The following is a 21085-nucleotide window of genomic DNA, read 5'->3' on the forward strand; positions in this document are numbered from 1 at the left end:
ACATTACTCCTTCTCTATTGCCAAAACTGAAGTTGGTATTATTTGTGCACTTAAAGACAAATATCCATGTGCTGTAACTGTTACCAGGGGTACATTCTCTATGGAAGTCTTCCACTGAATGAACAGCTGTGTCTTCTGATGTATGCAGATGCACCTGACATACAACATAAACACCAGGAGATGCCACTTTTTGGGCATGCAGGCTCATAGTGCAAGCTGGTATCTGTATAACACAGACTGCCCCATCAGCCTGCACAAATAGCTTGGGTTGTTTTTTTTTCCTTTTGTTCCTCCAGCCTGGTAAGATGGCCAAAGATTTCAAGGCTCTGGGGCTATTTTTCATCTCGCACTAATCCTTATGGATAAACTTGCAGTATGCTATTATTTTAAAAAGTTTCCAAATTTGGCCAAAAGCAGTGTTTCACTGTTTTATGTTCTTGTAACAATTACTATTACTCACTGAAGCACAAAATTATGATCTATTTTTTTAAATGCCCATGTTACTTTAAAAACATTTTTTCCCCCAAAACATCTATTATCTTGCACACAATTCCATAATGAAGACAGACAAAAGACAGCTTAGGAACAAAGTCACTTTTGTCTCATTTCTCCTCTGGTGAATTATGAATTTTTCTATACACTATATAGAAAAAGAGAGGCTAACCGGTATTGCAATATATGTGTGGAACATACTTCTTGATCTCAACCTGTAGTTCCTCCCCCTAATATTCTGCAATTAAGAAAAACTTACTAGAATTTTATTTAAAAAAGAGTGAGTGAATACATAGCCTATATATATATATATCAAAATTCTATCATCAGAATGGTCTCCATTTCATCAAAAAAAGGGAATGAAAAGGTGCAGGGGCCAATCTTGCAGCCTTGCACATACACAGCAAGTACAGCCCTGCTGAATGCAGTTTTTCTCGATATTTACTGAAGGTTGCTGGTGGCTGCTCTGCAAAATCTGGTACCTGCTAGAATACATTAGGATTAGCAAACACAGCAATAACTCCTTGAAATCTAGCTGCCAGCAGGTCTTAACATCACCTGCTGCTCACTCCAATAGATCTGTGTGTAGTATCGCCATGGCTCCACACTGAACTCAAGCCAACTCAAAAATAATCTGAAGGGTTATCTTCTAAAGAACCAGATGCTTACTCTTTCAAATACGTTTCTGGTTCTGCAACAATGCTAGGGAGAAACACTGAATTGCCCTTCAGGGTCTCCTTAAAACAGGAAGAAAGGGGTACAATAAGCTTGTATTTGTTCAATCCCATGACTCCAAAAACATATTTTTGATACTGAAGAGTACTGTCACCAGAGAGGCATGAGGATCAGAAGACAATGAGCTCCAGATATTTTCAGTGCAAAAATCTTTAACATTGATCCCATCTTTGAAATACAACTCAGTAATTTAGCAAAGATTGCCTGTAGCTGCGTATCAGCAGTCTTCCTTGACATGAAAGATGCAGAAAGACGACTGACGTGACATAACATTAGGATAATCAGCTTCTAGAAACACAAATAAATGTGCACGCATGAAAGTATGTGACTGGCTGAATGTCGTTAGCACATCTCATGAGAGCTGATTAAAGCAGCCGTTACAGTAAGGCAACATTTAGTGAAACAGAGTTGAAATAACACAATGATCACAGCTCAAAGCAATTGATGTAGATGAACTTGCGTTACAATGTGATGACATTCAAATTCTGAACAGTCCATACTTGACAGTAGCGAGACTTTTAAGCATCCAAGGATATTGAATCACTTAATAATATGGCATGCTAATAAAATATTTAGGGATACTTTTTTTTTCTAAGATCAGTAACAGAAAATACAAGAATTAATCCTAGTGAATAGCTGAAAATGCTTTGAAGATCAGACTATAAAAAGATTATATTCCATTTGATTCCCATATATGCATAAATTGTTTCTGAAGCAGCAGTCATTGGTACAATCATATCAACCTAACAAATCTGTGTGCAGATGGAAATTTCAAATATAAGCTTAATTAAATACACACACAAAGGCATGACTCTTTAATAAGCAACAAAAGCCTGGAAGAGCAGGATGGTTTCAGCACTCCCTAAATTCTCCAAACACCAGCAATCTGCATTAAATGTATTATTTTATCTTCTTGGGAAATGCTGCTTTTGTATCTAGTGTGTTAGTAAATGATTGTAAAGCAACTTCTCCCTATTCTCTGACAGATCCTGCTGTGTTTTCTCTCCTGAATTACATAACCTATGCAGATCAAGGACACGACTGATGATCCTTCTGTAATTAAAGCTCCCTAATGCTGCCAACATGAGTTCTATACAAAGAGCTAGGTAGAAAGTACCTTGCTCTTTTCTGAGCCCTTACTCTTACACAGGCAGCAATCACAAGCCATTAGAGAGAAAGAAAGAACAGAATTTATTTCTACTTTGGGGAAGAAACTGGAAGATATTACTCAGTACACTTTGAAACTGCTGATGTCTGCAAACAATCCTCCTTATATATCCAACGCATTCTTACACAAGGTCCCCCAAAAGGATTCATCAACCATAACAGCAGATTTTTAGGTTAGCCTAAAAATTAACTCATATATATATATATAGCAAGAGGCAGACAATTTTGCAGACATGTTTGAATACAGACCAAAGAAAGTTTATTTCTGCCTCACCACACTCTTACCAATAAAACTGGAAACAACAGATTTCTGAGATCTCTGTATTTCAAAGACGAAGCTGGTGTTTGTTTGCATGGTAGTAGACTTGCATAGTTCATTTATAACAATCGCTAGGAAAGCTGCTGAATACAGATTATGTAGAATATTAATTTCAGTAACAATTGTGTACTTGCAGGCTCGCATGTAAAGAGACTAATGCATTATACATCCCACGTTGCACTGTGAGAGGTTAGAGGACTCTGAAGCCTCACAAGACAGAAACCATAAAATGTGCATACTGCATTATCAAGAGGGAACACGATGACTCAATTTCTAAAGACACAAACTTAAGATCAACCCAGACAAATGTGGGGGGAAAAGTGGACAGCTTACACTGTAAAGCCACCGTCTGAAAGCAAACAAACCGTATCTGGATTATTTAAACTTCTAGAAAAAAAGTCACAAAAGTATCTGCAATGTAACACTGCAGCCCACAGATTATTAACATGTACTGAAATGAAATTTTCTCCTCTTACAGATAAAGGTAACCGTAGAGATACATGTACTACTGGTTTAATCTATGAACACTGTTTCAAATAAGTGCCTTCAGGCAACTTAAAACAAAACCACCACCACCCCACCCCTACCCCAAATCACAAAACCCCCCAAACAAACCTCAAAATGAAAACAAACCAATCAACCACCACCCAACCCTTCTTGGCATCTTCAGTTGTTGATGCATTTCCAACACTTTTAGGAAGTCCCCACTCTCAGTCTTTCAGCCCAAGCTGAATTCTGTTATTGAACAAAGTCAGCAGTAAACAGAAAAAAAGATGCCTCCTCTTCATGTGATAAACAGACAAAGTTTTGTGAGAGAATACATCCCCGTTCTTTTATAACCCATATTGTGGAGGCACAGTGTGCTAAGGGGTAAATACTAATTTTGAAATGAACAGTTATGAAGAAAGTTATGAGGATCTGTTTATGGTATTAACTGTACACAGTTAAGGTCTTTCTGGCAAGGGCAACTGGAGATTTCTGGAGAAAAAGGAAAGAAGAAACAAAGCTAAGTAAATTCTGGTAATTGAAGACTGAAGACTTCACATTTCAAAATTTCTTTTAGTTACAAGCATGAGCTCAATAATAAGACTGTATACAATCATCTCAAACCTACAGCTGAGAGACGAGACCAAATAGCACAAGGTTAAGTTCCTTTGATTTTAATAAGGGAATTATGAAAGTAACTAGAGGCCTGATACTTCAGGTTTTAAACTTCACAAACATCACCACAAAAAAGCAACCAAGCAATACAGACTTTTGTCCGTATATGATCGAAATAGTGCATATGCAATAGTGCTTGTAGAAAGACCAAGACAGAGACACAGGGAACAAGCCAGGATGTCCTGTCTGGCTTCAAGCTGCCGCTCCAGAAGGATGCAGATCTTCTGTGGATCTCGTGTTATACCCATGTTGAAGGGTATGGCAGAAGATCTGAAGTGGCATCAAATCCCTACATGCTAACATCTGAACATCACCCAGTGAGGTGCAATCTGATTGATGACTACCTTCTGAAAACACAATTTGATTTAACCATTCACACAAATACCTGAACACCTAAAAATCACTATCTCCACGCAATGAAAGGCTAAGGATGTGATTGTCACAACTACAAATATGGCAGGGTATGGCCTGTTTGTAAAACTGTTAAGTCCCTATATTCATTCATTACAAACGGTAGCATATACTGCAAGTGAAGAAGGACTTGATGCCAAATCATACATGGATATTGTAACCAGCTGCATCTTTTTCTTTTGATGCTGGACTCTCATTCTTTGGTCAGTCTCTCTCATATGTTAGAGCTGTAGTCCTATTTTTCTTTATTTTTCTTTCCTTCCATTCTCCCTCCCATAAGGTAGCAATCCCAGAAATCCCTGAGGTAACTCAGATGCGTATTTTATAGCAAGGTACATATTTTTTTTGAGGAAAAGGAAGTCAAGAAAGAACAGTATTTCAAAACACTCCCTTCTCTACCTCAGAAACCAACAACTTAAAAACTAATTCTAGAGAAGTACATGACCAAAACCATGGCTGCCACCAAACTACAACGCATCTAGTAAGATATATAATGCAGTGTAGTTAAAACACTCTTCTCCCTCCAGGGTTCAGGGCAGTTAACACAGAAAATTCAAGATACTTTTTAGGTATCACTAAACACGGAAAAGCACAAAGGCAACTCACTGGCCATTTGGGCTCCACAAAGGATACAGTACTTACCTTTAGAGAACATACTTTATTTAATAGAAGTCTTTTGCTCCAATATACAAAATAAGGGACTGTAGTCCCAATTAACATTTACATAGTTACACAGCAAATAATTTCCACCATTTACAACTGACAACTTTCCCACAATCCCCACTGTATTACAGCCAAGAAAAGACCCCATAATGTTTTACATACCAATCAGTTATATTTTGTACTTCCCTGCCTCTTTTTATTTTTTAAGTTGCAGTTTCTGATATCAGTTTAATTAAGAACTACAATTATTTCAGCTGCACTAAAAGAGAAATGAAATATATAATTAGGAATACCATCTCAAAAACCCTATACAAAATAAAAGTCAGTATCTTATAAAAATACATAGCAGGAGTTAAACCAGTGAAACAACAAAAATGTTTTAGATTTTGTTAGGGTATAAAATACTTAGCAATTAGCCACAGCTTTTAAGTATGCCCCCCAAAAAAATTCCAAAATTTTCAATTAGCAAAAAGAGTACTGTGACAGTTCTTTTACAATACTGTACCTTTAGTATGCAAAGGACTTCATCCTTCAAAAATGCACCATCATCCACCTGATTAGCCCCTTAACCCTTTTCCCACTGAAAGCTGATAAAAGGTTTTAAAATTATTTGAATCCTTTAAGAAAAATCCAATCATATTTTCGGCACCTCCCACATTATTTAAGCTTTACTTTACAATGCTGGTAGTTTAATCATTATACATATTTTCTATAAAAGAATTCTAGCCAAACCAAGGTGTTAGAAACTTTGCATTTTACAAAAGCAATTTGTTACAGCATGACAGTTGCTAAATAGCCCAATTTATTTAGTGACCCTGTTAAAGATCTGTTTAACTGAGTGAATAGGTGAAGTCATTTCCTGAGCTAAAAGATACAGGTAAGTAAATAGTCAGTTGTAGCAGCAGACAGGAGACATTCTTTTTAAAAGTTTTAACAGTAATGGAAAAATCACTAGCTGAAGAGGGAGTGACAAGGACATCCAAGACCTCATTGCCATAATCTGGAATGCACATCCCATGACCTTCCAGAACTTACATTCAGCTACTGTCAGACAACGTACTGATAAGTGGAAGAATGTCAAATCACAATAGTTCACATTTCTTACACATCAGGTGTTTTGTCAAGATTTAATTCTTAATGCTATTTCATAAACCTAAAGCAAGGTAAACTGCCTAGTTTCAGAAATTTTCACTCTACAAGACTTCAGTACTATTACTTTTAAAGGAATATGGTATCTTCAGTTTCATGAAATTCCAAACCTATTTCTTCTTAGTACTCAGACTTCATTTATACTTCAGACCTGGAGTGGTTTTTGAGATGGTCACCCACGCCACTGGGAACAGGAATGAATCCATTTTTAGGAGAGGGAATAATATTCAGCAAACGGTTTACTTTGATTCAAATTGTTCTAATTTCCGTAGTGTATGAACCATTAACAACTTAAAGAACTCTAAAACCCAGTATACCACCACTGCACCATCATTTTCTTATGATATGCATTCTTAAAGTCTTCTATGTAATAGTTTGATCACTTTTTTCACCCATGAATGGAAAAAGGATATTCTAATTTAATTAAGTACCTCACTTAGATACCAGTTCCTCAAGAAGGAAATCTCTCTTCTGTGTTATTAATTTTTTACAGATATTGTAGGCTTTGTTTTTAGAATTTATATTGGTTCTTCTTTAACATTTAAACATAATTAGTTTTAATTCAAACTAGTATATAAAATTTCCAATACTTGTTAGAATAAAGGACAATACACAAGATCCTAAGTTACAATAATTTATAAATAAAAATAAAACTATTACAAACCAAATCTTTCCCCATACGGAGATTAAAAGCCATAATCTTGACTGATTGTTCCCGATCATACATTATAAATAACGTAAGCTTCCTCAGAGAAGCAAAACATACTTGCCTCCCTGACATCAGTTATATCTTCAGTTAACTATTACCATCAAGAAGGCAATTGTGTTGGGCCCAGATAGATCTTCCTTCCATGTTAACCCTCCTAACCTCATTCTTTCAAACTTCAGCACAGGAAACTAAGATCACAAACAGTCCTTTACCTTTTATACACAATGTCTGTATAACATACAGATTTCTAATGCTCTTATTGCACCAATCTGGCAGTGCAGTTAGAACCTGATTCAAATTCCACTGAAGTCCATGAAAGGTTCTCCAGTGACCTTAATGGGCTTTGAATTAGGATCACAGATAGTATTACCTAATGGAAAGCTCCTGCAAGAGTGGCTGGTATCTCTTTTTGCTTATGGGATGCAGTGGAGATGTGTAGTCAGCATGATACCTGAGCAAATAAAATGAAAATGATACAAAGGTTTTAAGAATCCCAAACTCTTCGCTTAGTCGTGTGCAAACTGTGCTACTGCCCCTGGAGCTCCCTGCTTTCCTTTTTTTCAGTGCTTGCTCCACTCCAAGATAGAGAAGATGCGAGACGTAAAAATCTCTCTTCACTACAGTTCCGCCTCAATCCCGAGACTGATAGAAGAGGATGTAACCAGACTCAGAGTTCTTTGAGATATCTGATGTCAACCCGTAGAATTCTTCAATAGCTTGTGCATCAATTTTCTGTATGTAAAAAACCCAAAAATCTAAAGTAAGAATATCTTGTGTAACATATACATGACAATTAAATTCCACTCTAAAAACTACCCTCAAACAAAAGTAACTTTCACATATTACATAAAGCAAAAAAATCCAAATAATTCTTCAATTTACTATGTTTTGGTTTCTCCTCTGCCATCACCCACACAGAGAGTAGTAGCTCTATATATTTTTTATATAATTTTTTAGGTATTAAGTGAACCTACTGCGAGTGTGAACTTATGTGCCCTGCTTGTGCAAATTTCACACAGAGAAGTTTTAAAGACAACAATAACCCACGGAGACTTTATATCAGTACGAACAATGTAACTTCAAACTATCGTTTCTAACTCTAAGTTGCATAAGCTGACCACATCCAGAGAAGAAAAAGAAAGAGAATGAAGGCTAACTTTTTCTGTGTTTGTCACACATTTGCTTGTGATCCTCTCAGCTTAGAAAGCCTCCTATAACCAAGATTTCAGGGGAAAGAAACAAAAACTCTGTTGAGAAGGTGAAAAGAGTATTGTCTAATTTTCATTGTTATTTTTGGCTACAAAAGAAACTGAAAGCAAGCTCTTTTGCCACATTTTAAATCAAAGGCAATTAAGCTACAAACAACAAAAAGGTGGAAAGATAATTTTTCCTTTACTTAGGCAGATTTTATTTAATCTCAGTCCCATTATTTGGAATGAAACCTCTCTCAGGAAGGAGCCAGCCATTCCAAATTGAAGATCCATAGGCCTACACGTTAACGAGATGGTTTAGATTTAGGAATAAAAGGATTCTTTCCTTCCTCTTTAGAAGTGTTAAAAAAACCCGATACACACAACACATTACTGCCAGGTATTACTGCTTTGAAACTGGAAAGATTGTACCTGATGTTTGTGAAATTATGTGAAATCTACTACAGCTTGCTCTCTTTTCCTTGGAGGAAAGTAAACTTTTGACCCTATCAAGACATTTCAATTTACTGTGTATCTTGATTGAGGCAATCCTTTACTTTCCCAACAGCTCCATATATTTCCATGTTTGTAATTTCCTGTGTGAAAAAACATCCATAATGTGGCTTGCAGAGAAGAACCCTTCAATGCCCTTGACTCATCCTGCCAATTAACAATGTAAGTCCAATACTTGTCTCACTCATTTTTCTTCTTTTCAGTTAAGCAGTTCTTGTATATTGTAAGGAACATGTAAACTATTTATTTTATAAATTCAATTAATTCAAAGAAAGTCAAGGAAAGGACTTCAACAGAACAATCATACTTCTGTTCACACGTAAGCATAGACAAGGGGAAAAAGAAAGGAGATGACAGAACAAGCAAAAAATGCGAGATGATTTACTACAGGGACACCAGCAGTTTCTGATCTTTCAATAAGCAACAAAAGATAACTGATGAAACAGAAAGATGACCAAGTCAAAACTGGTAAAGGGAATTCTGCTGTTCCAAGAAATTAGTTAGAAACATTTTCATTTTTCAGTAAGAATAATTTCTGGAAGTAAGGCTAATATTAGCAAGAACACGACCAGAAGCAAATGGCTCCTGTTTCAGGGATTAACTTTTAAATTTTAGGGTGAAATCTCAAAAATCTGAAGTTTGTCTGTTTTGATATGTTATACCTTAATCTGAAACAATTCTGAATACTTAATAAAACAGACTACTAGACTGACCCACTCCATTAAATCATAAGCTCCTAGAAAATAGGAACAAATTGCCCTCAGAAAAGAACTGCAGTAAAATCAATTTATCTGTATCTTTATTTGCCATGTCTTCTGGCCGCAGGAATGGCTAATTTAACAAAGGTGAAAGACAGTGGCCATAAACAGAGAAGATTCTTTCCAGAAGTATAAAACCAAAATGCAATTCAAAGTATTGTACAGTCAAATTGTATGACACAGCTCTGCACTCACAGTTACTGCTTATTTAGACTGGAGTTGAGCCCTCTTTTCATTAGCATACCAGTCCTTTTACTTTTAAGTATTTATATATACAAAGGGGGTCCATGCACTGTGGTCAATATGAAAAAAAAAGTCCAGGGTTACATAAGGCTTACCTCAACAATATCATCATCAAAAAGCAACCAAAAATCATGACTCTTCACTATTGCAATATAATGTCCTCTGTTAGGGCCACTGTAAAATAAAATCAGAAAAGAACAGAGATAGTACACACATATATGGAAATCTATGCCATTAATTTTTTTTTCTTGTAGAAAAGCAATACTTAACAGTAATTAAAATGGCTACTACTACAATTTTTGTTTGAATGTTTTTCTTTTTTCCCCCTCCACTTATATCAGTTTCATAATAGCGTCTTACTTATCTCTACATTTAATATTGTGCTAAAAAAAGGATTATAATTTCCAATGAGGAACAAGCAGCACAGGCACTGAAAATATAAATGAAATTTTTAAAAGAGAGAGACAGAGAAGTGAAGTCAAGAAAACATTCTGGTGTTTCATAGGGACAAAACAGATCCCAAACTATTTCTGATCTTCAGCAAGGAAAAGCTGTAGAACTGCTGTTCATCTATACAGTCTCAATCAGGAATCTATTTGGTCCACTGTAAATAAAAATGGAATTAAATTGACAATTTAGAAGTCTCAAGAATCCTCACAGCAATGAGAAGGGCTCCCAATTAAACTAAACCTGTTATAATGCACAGATCTTCAGTTTATGGCAGATGAGAAATTTCTCCACAATGACAGCACAAAAAAAACCCCCCAACTTTAAAAACGTTGTATTTCTCAACAGATTTCAAGTAAGGAAATAACACACTTTCTGAAATAGCTGAACCTTAAAACCAAAAGCAGACAACTAGTTAAAGCAGTTCTGGAGGTGCCTTAACCAGCTAACAGCACTAGTACAATCTTTCTGTCTAGACCAGGGAAGGAAGGTTGCCACCTGCAAGGGACAGATCTGTGTACCACCCACATAACTCAATGAAAGCAGGGTTCCTCTCCTGCCGTGGCTCTCAGAGTGGTAAGTTCCCAAGGCTACAGCTTGAGTGAGGCTTATTTTCCAACCTGCCCAACTTGAGATCTAGTCATCAACTCTAATGCAATCCTAGGTCTATCTGGGGAAGAACGGGTGCGTGGGTGGGACAAAAGGCAAGTAAATGGCCAACTACAGGGCAGGTCTGCCATTTGGAGGGACATCAGAAAGCTGGAAGAAAAGGCTGATAAGAACCTCATGAAGTTTGAGTACAAAGGCAAAGTCTTGTGCCAGACTAACTCCACCCAACTGCACCAGCTGCAAACCAGCTGGCTGGGTGGCCCCAGCAGGTCCACCAGATCAGCTGTCAGCTAGCAGAGCATCATTTTGGTGACAGGGCTGGGAGCATGCTGGACCGGACTGTAAGAGGAAAGCCAGCAGTAAAGTGATAATCCCTGCCACTGTGCGTTCTGGGATCCATAACTGGACACGGGATTCCAGACATGACCTTGCCAGCTTAAGGGAGAGACTGATAAACTGGAGGAAGCCCAGTGGCAGGTCACTACATTTGTCAGAGGGCTACAGCACCAGATGGACGAAGAGAGGCTGAGGGAGCTGGCTTTATTCAGCCTGGAGAAGACTGAACAAGGAATCCCACTGCTGTCTTCCACTACCCAAAAAGAAGAGTTATAAAGAAATCAAAGCCATGCTATTCTCAGAAACGCACAGTGAAAGGACAAGAGGCAGTGGTCACGAAATTCTAACTGGATATAGGAAAAAAAAAATATCAATGTGAGAATGCTGATGGACTGGAACAAATTGCCCAAAGAGGCAGTGAAATCAGCATTCCTAGCCATGAAACCGAGCCTAGTACAACCTAATCTAATGTCCAAGTTAGCCCTGCCTTGAACTTCAAGTAGCTGACCTCACAAGGAAAATTATTCTGTGATTCCAGGTATTAAATCACCGTTTTCAACTTCTATCTACTCAATAAGCAGTTTGAGGAGCAGCCCTGATTTTAAGACCTGAAGCCACAAAAACACTTGCTGAATACAGCAAAATCAAACAAATCTAACAGTCATGTTTTGAAAACAAGGAAATGAAGTAATCAACAAAACTCATAATATATGTATATATTTCAGAAAACGTTGCTCAAGCCATAAAAAGAAACACCTTAAAGGAAATTCTTTATAGAGGAATCTGTTCTATAATGCTTTCATTCCTAAGGAACTTTTTTTAAAGTTTGTTTAAAAATACTCATTAAATCTTATTAGAATTGTATGATATTGCGTGTTCTGTCATTTTTTTAAAATATAGTTCATACAAAGATCTGTGATGTGAAATATACTGTAATCGCTCTTCACAATGAACTGTCACAGCAACAAAGCCTTGTGGTCTGTCAGGATTGGTAGCATCTCCCCACAACGCATTCTTTCCTAAGAAACTTTTAAGAGGTCTTTCATGCTATTAGAGTAATGTGATACTGAGTGCATTGCTTTGTTTTTTAAACATAGTTACACAAAAAAATCTGTTGTGTAAAATAAGAGTTATTACCTTCCACAATGAACTACCACAGCAACAAGGTCATACATTCTGTCAGGATTGGTGGCATCTCCTGAGGTGTTAAATAAACGAAGCTCTAAAGGAAAAACTACTCTATAAGAGAGTTTTGTGTATCGATGCAGCTGATCCATGTATTTAAATCTCTTCAAATGGAGAGCTAGAATCATTGGCAGCTTTTTTACTTTCATCCTGGGGGGGGAAAAGAAAACAAACCACAAACCCAACAGTATTTCCAACATCCATCCAAAACATTCAGTTGATACCAACAGATGGGAAACCTGTCTTATTGAAGTCTTTAAAATTTTTTGCAAGCATTAAAAGATCCGACAGTCAGCTGTTTAAAAAATATATCCTGCATAGCTAAACTAAAAGTGGGTTTTAACAATTGAGAGAACTGTGAATGTATTTAAAATAGAAAGCTATAATACATAATATGAACAGCCATTATGAACCCACATAATAGTTTAGACATAATGACTGCATAGCACAGAATTCAATTTTTAAACATACCTACCCATAAGCTTTCCTGAGGTCCCAAAAGCAAAATCTAGATCCCACTTGGTGTACAGTGGACATATTGCAACAAAGTTGTTCCAGGGATCCTGTTTCAGCTGAATTTCTCAGTAAAACCAGCCAAGCCAAACAAGCTTTTTAAAATAAGCTGTTACACCACTTTGTTACATATGTGTTACTCCAAGTTTTGGTATCAAGCCATTCCGTTAACATTACCAAGGGATACAAATAGCCCACCTTACCTCATCCTATCAAAACAAGATAATACTGTGCCCTAGCACAGTGACTTTATACAAATGTTGCCAGTGTTATTTTATGGCAGTCAAAGCCAGAAAGTTACAATCTAGTTTTACTAAGCGCTCGCTGGCACCTTTCCCTGGTTTCAGGTACTGAGACCTCACATCAGCACCTACAAATCCTCTCCCAGCCACCCACCGCTGGTCTGGCAGCAGGGAGACTTCCACTCTCCAGGTAATAAATTTGCCCATATGAACAGAGCAACCAAGCCAGAGCACTCTGCTTCTTGGCACAGCTAATTGCGTCAGATCAGCACTCTGCTGAATTTTTCAAACTGCCTTCAGCCCTGAAAGATATCTCAAAAGTTTCAACCATACAGCCCAGGTTTCAGACATGATCTACCAACCACCACATCTTTGGAAGGTCAGGACATGTTTGTGCAAGACAATCCTTTTTCAAAAGATTGGGGGCTGGGGATAAAATCCTTGAAAATACTCATCTTCCTTCCCTTTTTCTCATTAAACTTTGATGGTAACCTGTAGGAAACCCAGCTAGACTCAAATTTTTTCCGTGGCCTGCAAGGGAGCTAGGAAATGAAAAAAGCAGAAGGGCAGAAAGATGACAGAAGCAACTATTTTTAGTGAGAGTTACATTTTTATTATATTTCTGAGATACGGATACAATTTCTGCTCTTTCTTTTTTCAAAATGAAGTCCTTTTCTTATAATGCAACTGTGTTTGATAATAGGAGCTCTTTCATTGGTGATGAACAGTACCCCACCTTTGCTAGTTGAGTAGACACTACGGCAGATAAGCTCCACGTTGTAGAGATGGAAGAAAATTATGACTAGTGAAACTGAACTTAAGCCCCACATGAAAAGCAAAACAGAAACAATAAAAGCCGTGTTTTGCCAGTATGGCAGTGCCTACAGCACAGGTTTATGTCAACACAGCTTATATTGGTCAGGGATCAATTACCTCCCACACAGAAAAAGAGCTAAGGCAACAGAGAACAACAGGACAGACCTGGCTTCACCACCCTCTAATACACACTGATTAGTAGGCTTAGGCAACGCGTGAAGGCAAATTTTGCAGATGAGATATGCCAAAAGCCATGCGCTGAACCTATGGTAAACCAAATCAGTGGTATAACCAGTAGAGCATGTGAGCGTTCCCATCCCTTCAACCAAATACTTTCTCGGATCATAAATAACACACAGTACACAAAAATCAGAGGTTTTTCAAAGAAGACTACAAGACTTATTAGGCAGACAAGAATTGTTTTTAAACAAAAAGAATTTCAGGATTGCACAGAGCTTCTGATGCTTTTCAGGAGCACTGTCAAGCAGAAGTTTAGCACAACTAAGTGTACATTTTTTAATAGATCTATTTTTTAATTTAGATTTAAATAAATTTAAATAAAAATTATAAAATTTTAAATAAAAAAATAAACCAGAAACTCAGTTAACAAAAAAGTTACAGGCCTCAGTCTGACTGAATCAGGAAAAAAGTGCAATCAAACTGATATATTACCAAGTCACAACAAAGTTTAAAGAGTCACATGAAATCAGTGACTTTTCAACATTGCCCATAATCTTTGGTTAGTCACTGGAAGTTTGGTTTAACTTGTCTTTTTAACTTAGTTTTGGTCTTAAGACAATTCTTTTTCTCATTCGTGAAACAAATAATGATCAAAGGAGTCCCAAAATGCTTTATATGGATTCTCATTACTCATGGAATTAGGCTCATTGAATTCAAGCTAGAGGAATGCCACCAAGTTACTCTCAAGTGGACGAAGAGTGAAAAAACTTAAGGGAAAAAGAACATTCTCCTCCTGCCTCATACACGCACGTACAAGGAAATACAACAGTAATTTCATTAAATACATGGGTTATTTTTTTCCCCCAAGTCTGATATACCTTTTATGTGCTTCCTGCTTACTGCGACATTCTTCACAGTAATATTTGTATTCACTGCACAGAGTTTCTGTATTGCTGAAACCCCTGAATAAAAAAAAAAAAAAGCTATAGATACTAGTTTCTTGTCTGAAATATAAACAGGTACAATATAAACATAATTTTATACTCTTAGGTCTACATAAGCTAGAATTTGCTAAGCCCGTGAGCTTTTAGTTTTGCTTCCTGCTTTCTAGGTAAAAGACAAAAGACAAATCATGAAAATTCAGATTTTTGTGTCCACCTTAAACAATGAGTAATTGAAGTATTCTGCTCCACATCAACTGAAAGGTCTAAGAAGTCTTCATCTTTGCTGCTTATCTGCATGAAAAAAACACAATAGGTTATAGTTAAAAGAAGTTATACTAACTTAACTCTGTTCTTCAGTACCATTTTCCTACTGACAGAATGCATCTTGTACCTTATAACAGCTGTTTAAAATTGTTATAAGTGGCCTTTCTGTTTCAGAGATTTGCTAGATCTCTGTTTCTGATTTTGTTCAGGAAGAGGGAAGTATGTATGTGTCTGTGAGGGTATATAACGCCAGCTGTCATTATGCTGTCATTTCAGCTCAACAATATTAATACCAAGTTCCTTCTGCACCTCACTCTTTTCAGAAGAATACAATCACTGGGATTCTTCTTTTTAGTGCTCTCACCTCTGTTCTTCCCCTATGATTCCTTCCAATGGAAAGCTATGTATTTGCATATCATAGTGTCCCTAACAAAACAGCACAAATATTTTGAAGCCTCTTCCTGGCTAGATTCATACTTTCAATGAGCAGCAGATAGCAAATCTGCTGGTAAATGACAGCTTGCAACTTCTTTTGATAGAGGCAGAACAGTGCACAGCCATTCCTTACAAAGTAAAGAAGAAATTCCAAGAAGCAGAGAATACATTCCACCACAAATCCTGAAAAATGGTGATGGACAAAATCCACAGCTGCCCTGAAAATCAACTACATTATTAAAAGGTTTAGGAAACAGCAATCTGCAACTTTAACTTTTGTCTGCTAGTGTTTCTTCTCTGTATCTAAAGATACTCAATGCCACTCATGAGGATGTCCTCTGCCTTTTATGACTCCTAGGTACAAAAGTAAATGCTTTTAGAAAAGATGCCTGGTTGCAGTTTCTTGATTGAAAGCAGGCAGCTACAGGACAACTGATAAAAGTTGACCTTCAAAACATGAGATTTATGTTCCCTTTTCAATTCAGAATAAAAATAAATTTAGAAAGTTGTTCTCTGATTATCAAGAGATGAGAAACACACAGCTCCTAAAGGCAGCATAAATGGAGAATAAAAAGAAAAACATAGGTGGTCAAGACAACTATTTTTGAGAATTAATACCATAGGGCAAACCCCAAAACTAATGAAATTAACTTAAAAGCTTCTGTTAATACCTGTGAGAGGACTAGGCAAGGATTCCTCCCACCCTTCTGTACCTAAATCTTTCCAAGAATAAGTGTAATATACAAAAAAGTCAGCTATGCCAGTATACATCACATCTCCTATATTATTTAGATACTGAAGCATAACATTTATACTTTTAAAGAGATCACAGAACATACATGGAAAACTTCCAATATATTTTTAGGGTGGGAAAATAAAAGCCACCTGCATCTTCAGTGGGCTGCACGTTTCCTGTCTTCAGGGATGCACTATGGTTTAGTTGTGTGGACTATTCTTCAAAATATCCCACTGCAAACCACTTTTGGAATTACCAAACTTGAGTTCATAACACTAAGAACGCTGGTGGAAATCATCTCACCCTAGGGATTAAGAATGGCTCAGGAAAAAAAAAAAATCAATTCTGGAAAATACTCTGCTGCTGTCTTCAGCTAGGACAGCTGGAATTAAGGGGTCATGTGATCAGTGTTACTCAGACATGCAATTAGATAATTTTTCCTTTCTTGGTCTAATCAAAGAAAATTCCATGAAACAATAAAGATTTCACAGGCAGCTTTATCCCACGCGAAAGCTCCAAAGGTGGGGAGGAGATGAAGAAAAGGAAAGGATTATGTTGTGCTTGGTTCAAAAGACATTGGTACTGAACCCAAAAGTTCACAAAAGGAATTCTTCCATTCTTAGTGATAAAACTGATAATACTGCCCTAAAGAACCCCCCTCAGGTTAGCCAGTCCACTGTGTACTTAGGATCATCAGGAACCACTAAAGGCTGTACTGAAATAATAGCCAAGTGGTTTTTTTCCATCCATGTTGATTATTTAGAAATTGCTGTTCTTCATTTTTAAGATTGGTTTGAACATCAATATTTGAGCAGTACTTTTTTCCCCCAACAAACTCACGCAGTTTTAATTAAAAAAAAAAAAACAAAAAACAATAAAAATGCCAGCCTCCACGCTAACCAGCCTGACCCTGCCCTTCTGTAGAGGTTCCATTTCAAATAAACATCACTAAGTTCATTAGACTAAAGTCAACAAAGCTATATATTTCAACCATCTATAAACTGAAAAGAAGGTGGACACAGTCAGAAAACCTCATCACTTGCAGAATCAAGCCCTGTTGCATTCAAAAAGCCACCTGAGTGCTCCTAACAGGAGCATCTGAATAATAGTGAAGAATTTGGGTGTTTCAGTACTCTGGCTAAAGGGGATAGTATGTTGTTCTCACATCAAGGACGTAGTCTGCACTCAAAACAGCTCAGCTGTGCTCTGATGAGCAATGCCATGCAGGACAGAAAACTCAGAAGGCTAACACTCATGGAATCTGTATTTCTTCTTCAGTTTGGAATTTCACTAGCAATGTGAACCAGCTCACTGACAAAAGAGCTTTTGCAGCTGTAGGCTCCCATGCGTGCTAAGACAGAACCTAATTTTAAATGAAGCTGAAACAGAGGGCATAATTTATCTTGGTTTCCAAAAACAAACAAAAAAAAAAAAAAAAGAGAGAGAGAAAAACCCAACCAAACAACAGTAGGGTATATTTAATGCTTCTATAATAGTCCTGTAAAAAAGACCACTGAGATTTTCCTTATTGCCTTCTCCAGTCCACAGTAGAATTGACCCAAAGCATTTTATGTCTAGTAGAGGCATTTGAACACAAGAGCAAGACCACCAGCTGGAGAAAAACATTACAATTTCCTATTTTTCTCTGTAGAAGTACTGCCCACATTTAGCTGTTTCAAATTTAATCTTAATGAAGTCAATTACATTATTTTCTGGTTTACTGTTACTCTTTCCTTAAATTGTGAGAGAAACCTGTACAACCAATGAACTTCTAGATAATTGTTATCAATTAGCCACAAAACTACTGCCTCTATCAAGGATGGGGGAAAGCATCACAACAATAAATCACATTAAAAGCATGTAAAGACAACTTATAATCTGTTTTGATACTTATTTGGTTTATAGTGTGGTTTGATCCATGACACAAATCTTTGTTAAAGAATTAATATCTATGTTCCTTATATCCCATATATGCCCATACTTAAACTGAGCATAAAATTTTAGTCAGTTAATCTTTTATCTTAAATACATGGCTAATGTGACATGTGTCCTGGAAAGAAGCTCTTCTCTATAAGGACAAATGAAACTAGAATAAAATCTTGCCATGCTGATTTTAGGAACATTGAGTAGGTTTGGCCAGTTAGAAGATAATCATTCTCACTGAGACCAAAGATATATTATGCTTTACATTTAAGTATGTATTAAATTCCAAATTTTAATTAAAAATATACTAAGGTTATTGTCTTATCATTAAGAAGCACAAATCCATCCACTATTGCTGTCGTCTTCTACATGAGTTATATCAAAGTACTCCTGACATTTCAAGTTATATCTTTAAACACAGAAAGACTCCAAATGCCAACAGCTTGCAATAAACATTAAAACAATCATATATGCTGACTGCATTTGAAAGCAAGGCATTATTCACAGTAATATTACTTATTTAATGTGCCTAAATGTGTTTCTAAGTGCTTATTTTCAGAACACTGTGTTTTAATTAGACACAAGCTGATATATCGGATAGACAGAAGCTGATAAAATAGTTTGCAGATTATTAGGACCTGGAAAACAAAGGCCCTAATATACTAAAATCAACGTGTATTAGAAGACTGAATATAAAATTCAACTCTCCAAGGAGGCATAGGGGCAAACAGACATGGTGTACCTTGTTCAGCAATGGCTAAAAGAAAAACAGAACTGAGCAATATTAGTGGAACTCTCAAGAATTGTGATAGGCCTGATAACTAATAAAATACGCTGTAAAGAGCATGTCAGCATTTTAAAATTGTATTAAGGACTGTACCTAGATCAAAATCCTGACAGCAGTAATTCACTAAGCCATAGTGAGGAAAGATAATGATGTCTGTCATGTTAAGAAACTAAGCTAAACTCATTTTCGAGAAGAAAAAAATATCACTTCAAGAACTAAAAGAGAAGCAATTGACAGTTTCCACAAAATACTTATTAGGGAGGGGAAATCTACCAGGAAAGAACATACCATAGCTAGACATCAGCACCTAGATTACTCAAAATTCCATGATCTACTGATGCCTGCAGTTTACATACAACATTAGGAAGCTATTTTCTTTAAAATAAAAGACGGAGTATTTCTAGAAAATGGAGAAAATTACATGTGAATTACATAGATTTAATCTGATTAATTCCTCCTTTCCAATGCCATGCTGAAATATGTGCGTTACCTAATTAAGGAAAATAGGTATGAAGAGTTGAACAAAACCCAGTCATTTAGCTTTTTACAATATCTAAGGCATAGACCATGACAGAATTACTGTAATTTTCAAATTGTGCTGCTTTTTCTCTTTCTCAAGCTGGTAAAATCCGGCTGTAAGCTTTTTCTGAAATATATGCTTTCTCTTATTGTAGAGCTATTCTCAAAGAAAATTTTAGTATCATTTACTCAAAGAAGGAGTTTATTTCTTAGGGTCTAGTATTAGAAGAATTCCGGTGGACAGACTTTTAGGAAAGGATTACTTTTTCTGCACACTAAGATGTTCTTTGAGAACCCCAGTCTACGTCTCGATGCCAAGAGCCAACCACAGTACCTTGATTTCAGTGGCTTTAAATTTACAAACTAGAAATTGGTGGTAACTGATTCAGAATACTTATTCAAGGAACATATCACTAAGCATGACATTAAGTTATCAAGACATTAAATTTGAGAAGTCAACATCCCAAAGTAGCAGGCTTCATTGCTCTTAGGAATACATAAATTTAGAATTTTCCAACCCAAATTATGAAGTTGATTATGATCACACTGACAAAAATTCAGTTGGGCGTTTTTCTAATATTGACCAAAAGCCTTTCCCTACATTTCATGCATCAGCTGCTGAAATTTTCTAACTAACAACCACCACCAAAAAAAGCAAATGTTCATAAGAACATTAAAATTTCTAAAGAAAAACTGATCTAGCATGTTAGTTTGTTGAAAGAAATTAATCATGAAACAGAGGTTCTGAAACGTGGAAGAATTAGTTTTATGAAGTATATACAGACTTACAGTTTCACATGTAAGACATCTGGTTTCATTAGTTAATGTTCCCTGAAAGATTTCATGAACCCAGGTTGGGTCTGGTGGGCTGTTATTTTCATTGTCGATGTTGCCATTAGGTAAGCGACCATTTTGTTTCTCTTGTTTTCTTTCCTCTTGCAAGATATCCGCAATTGTATTTAAAAGATAGTTTAAGAACTCATGTGCATCCTGTTGCATGTAATTATCAAAAAGCTCTACAAGATAAAACAACAGAATTTCAATTAATTGGTTAGTGCTATACTACAAAAATGTTTTTAAAAGAAGTCAAATTTCAAAACCAGTCTTTATTTCACATCCTGAATCATTCCTGACAACATCAACTCAAAATGTGTACTTTATAAACTAAGCCAAAAACATAGGGGGGGAAGGACAGGAGGGCATCAGCTTACGAAAAGCTCTCAGCTGATCAGAATCACAGGAGAAGATCAGGTCTGAGATCATCTAAGGAACCTGAAGGCACACAACTCCATGGGAAATGATGAGATGTATCCACAGGTCCCAAAAGAAGTGGCAGATGAAGTAGCTAAAACACTATCCCTCACATCTGAGAAGTTGTGACAGTCCGCTGAAGTTCCCATGGACTAGAAAAGGGGAAATATAACCCTCAATTTTAAAAAGGGGAAAAAAGACGACCCAGGGAACTACAAACCAGTCAGTCCCACCTTGGTGCCCAGCAAAATTATGGAGCAGGTCCTCCTGGAAACTGTGCTAAGGTACATGGAAAATAAGGAGGTGATTGGTGACAGCCATCACAGCTTCACCAAGGACAAATCATGCCTTGTTCTAGCCGGAGTCCAACTCAGTCAGCCTCACACGG

The 21085-nt window shown here is 36.7% G+C and overlaps 1 protein-coding gene across 2 annotated transcripts in view; it reads right to left on the reverse strand.

Moving 5' to 3' along the window:
- Window positions 1-2701: 2701 nt before the first annotated feature.
- Window positions 2702-21085, reverse strand: part of USP12 (ubiquitin specific peptidase 12) — a 41052-nt gene continuing 22668 nt past the window's right edge. The window contains exons 4-9 of one of the 2 annotated variants that reach the window (XM_037376701.1): window positions 20236-20462; window positions 14997-15073; window positions 14717-14800; window positions 12040-12237; window positions 9606-9684; window positions 2702-7538 (exon numbers count right to left, since the gene is read on the reverse strand). In XM_037376701.1, coding sequence (XP_037232598.1) covers window positions 7437-7538; window positions 9606-9684; window positions 12040-12237; window positions 14717-14800; window positions 14997-15073; window positions 20236-20462 — 767 coding nt within the window. In that variant the 3' untranslated portion in view covers window positions 2702-7436. The remainder of the gene's footprint in view (window positions 7539-9605; window positions 9685-12039; window positions 12238-14716; window positions 14801-14996; window positions 15074-20235; window positions 20463-21085) is intronic. The other variant, XM_037376702.1, reaches the window with a different exon arrangement.

This window comes from Falco rusticolus, chromosome 2 (assembly GCF_015220075.1).
Source record: "Falco rusticolus isolate bFalRus1 chromosome 2, bFalRus1.pri, whole genome shotgun sequence".
Lineage (NCBI taxonomy): Eukaryota > Metazoa > Chordata > Aves > Falconiformes > Falconidae > Falco > Falco rusticolus.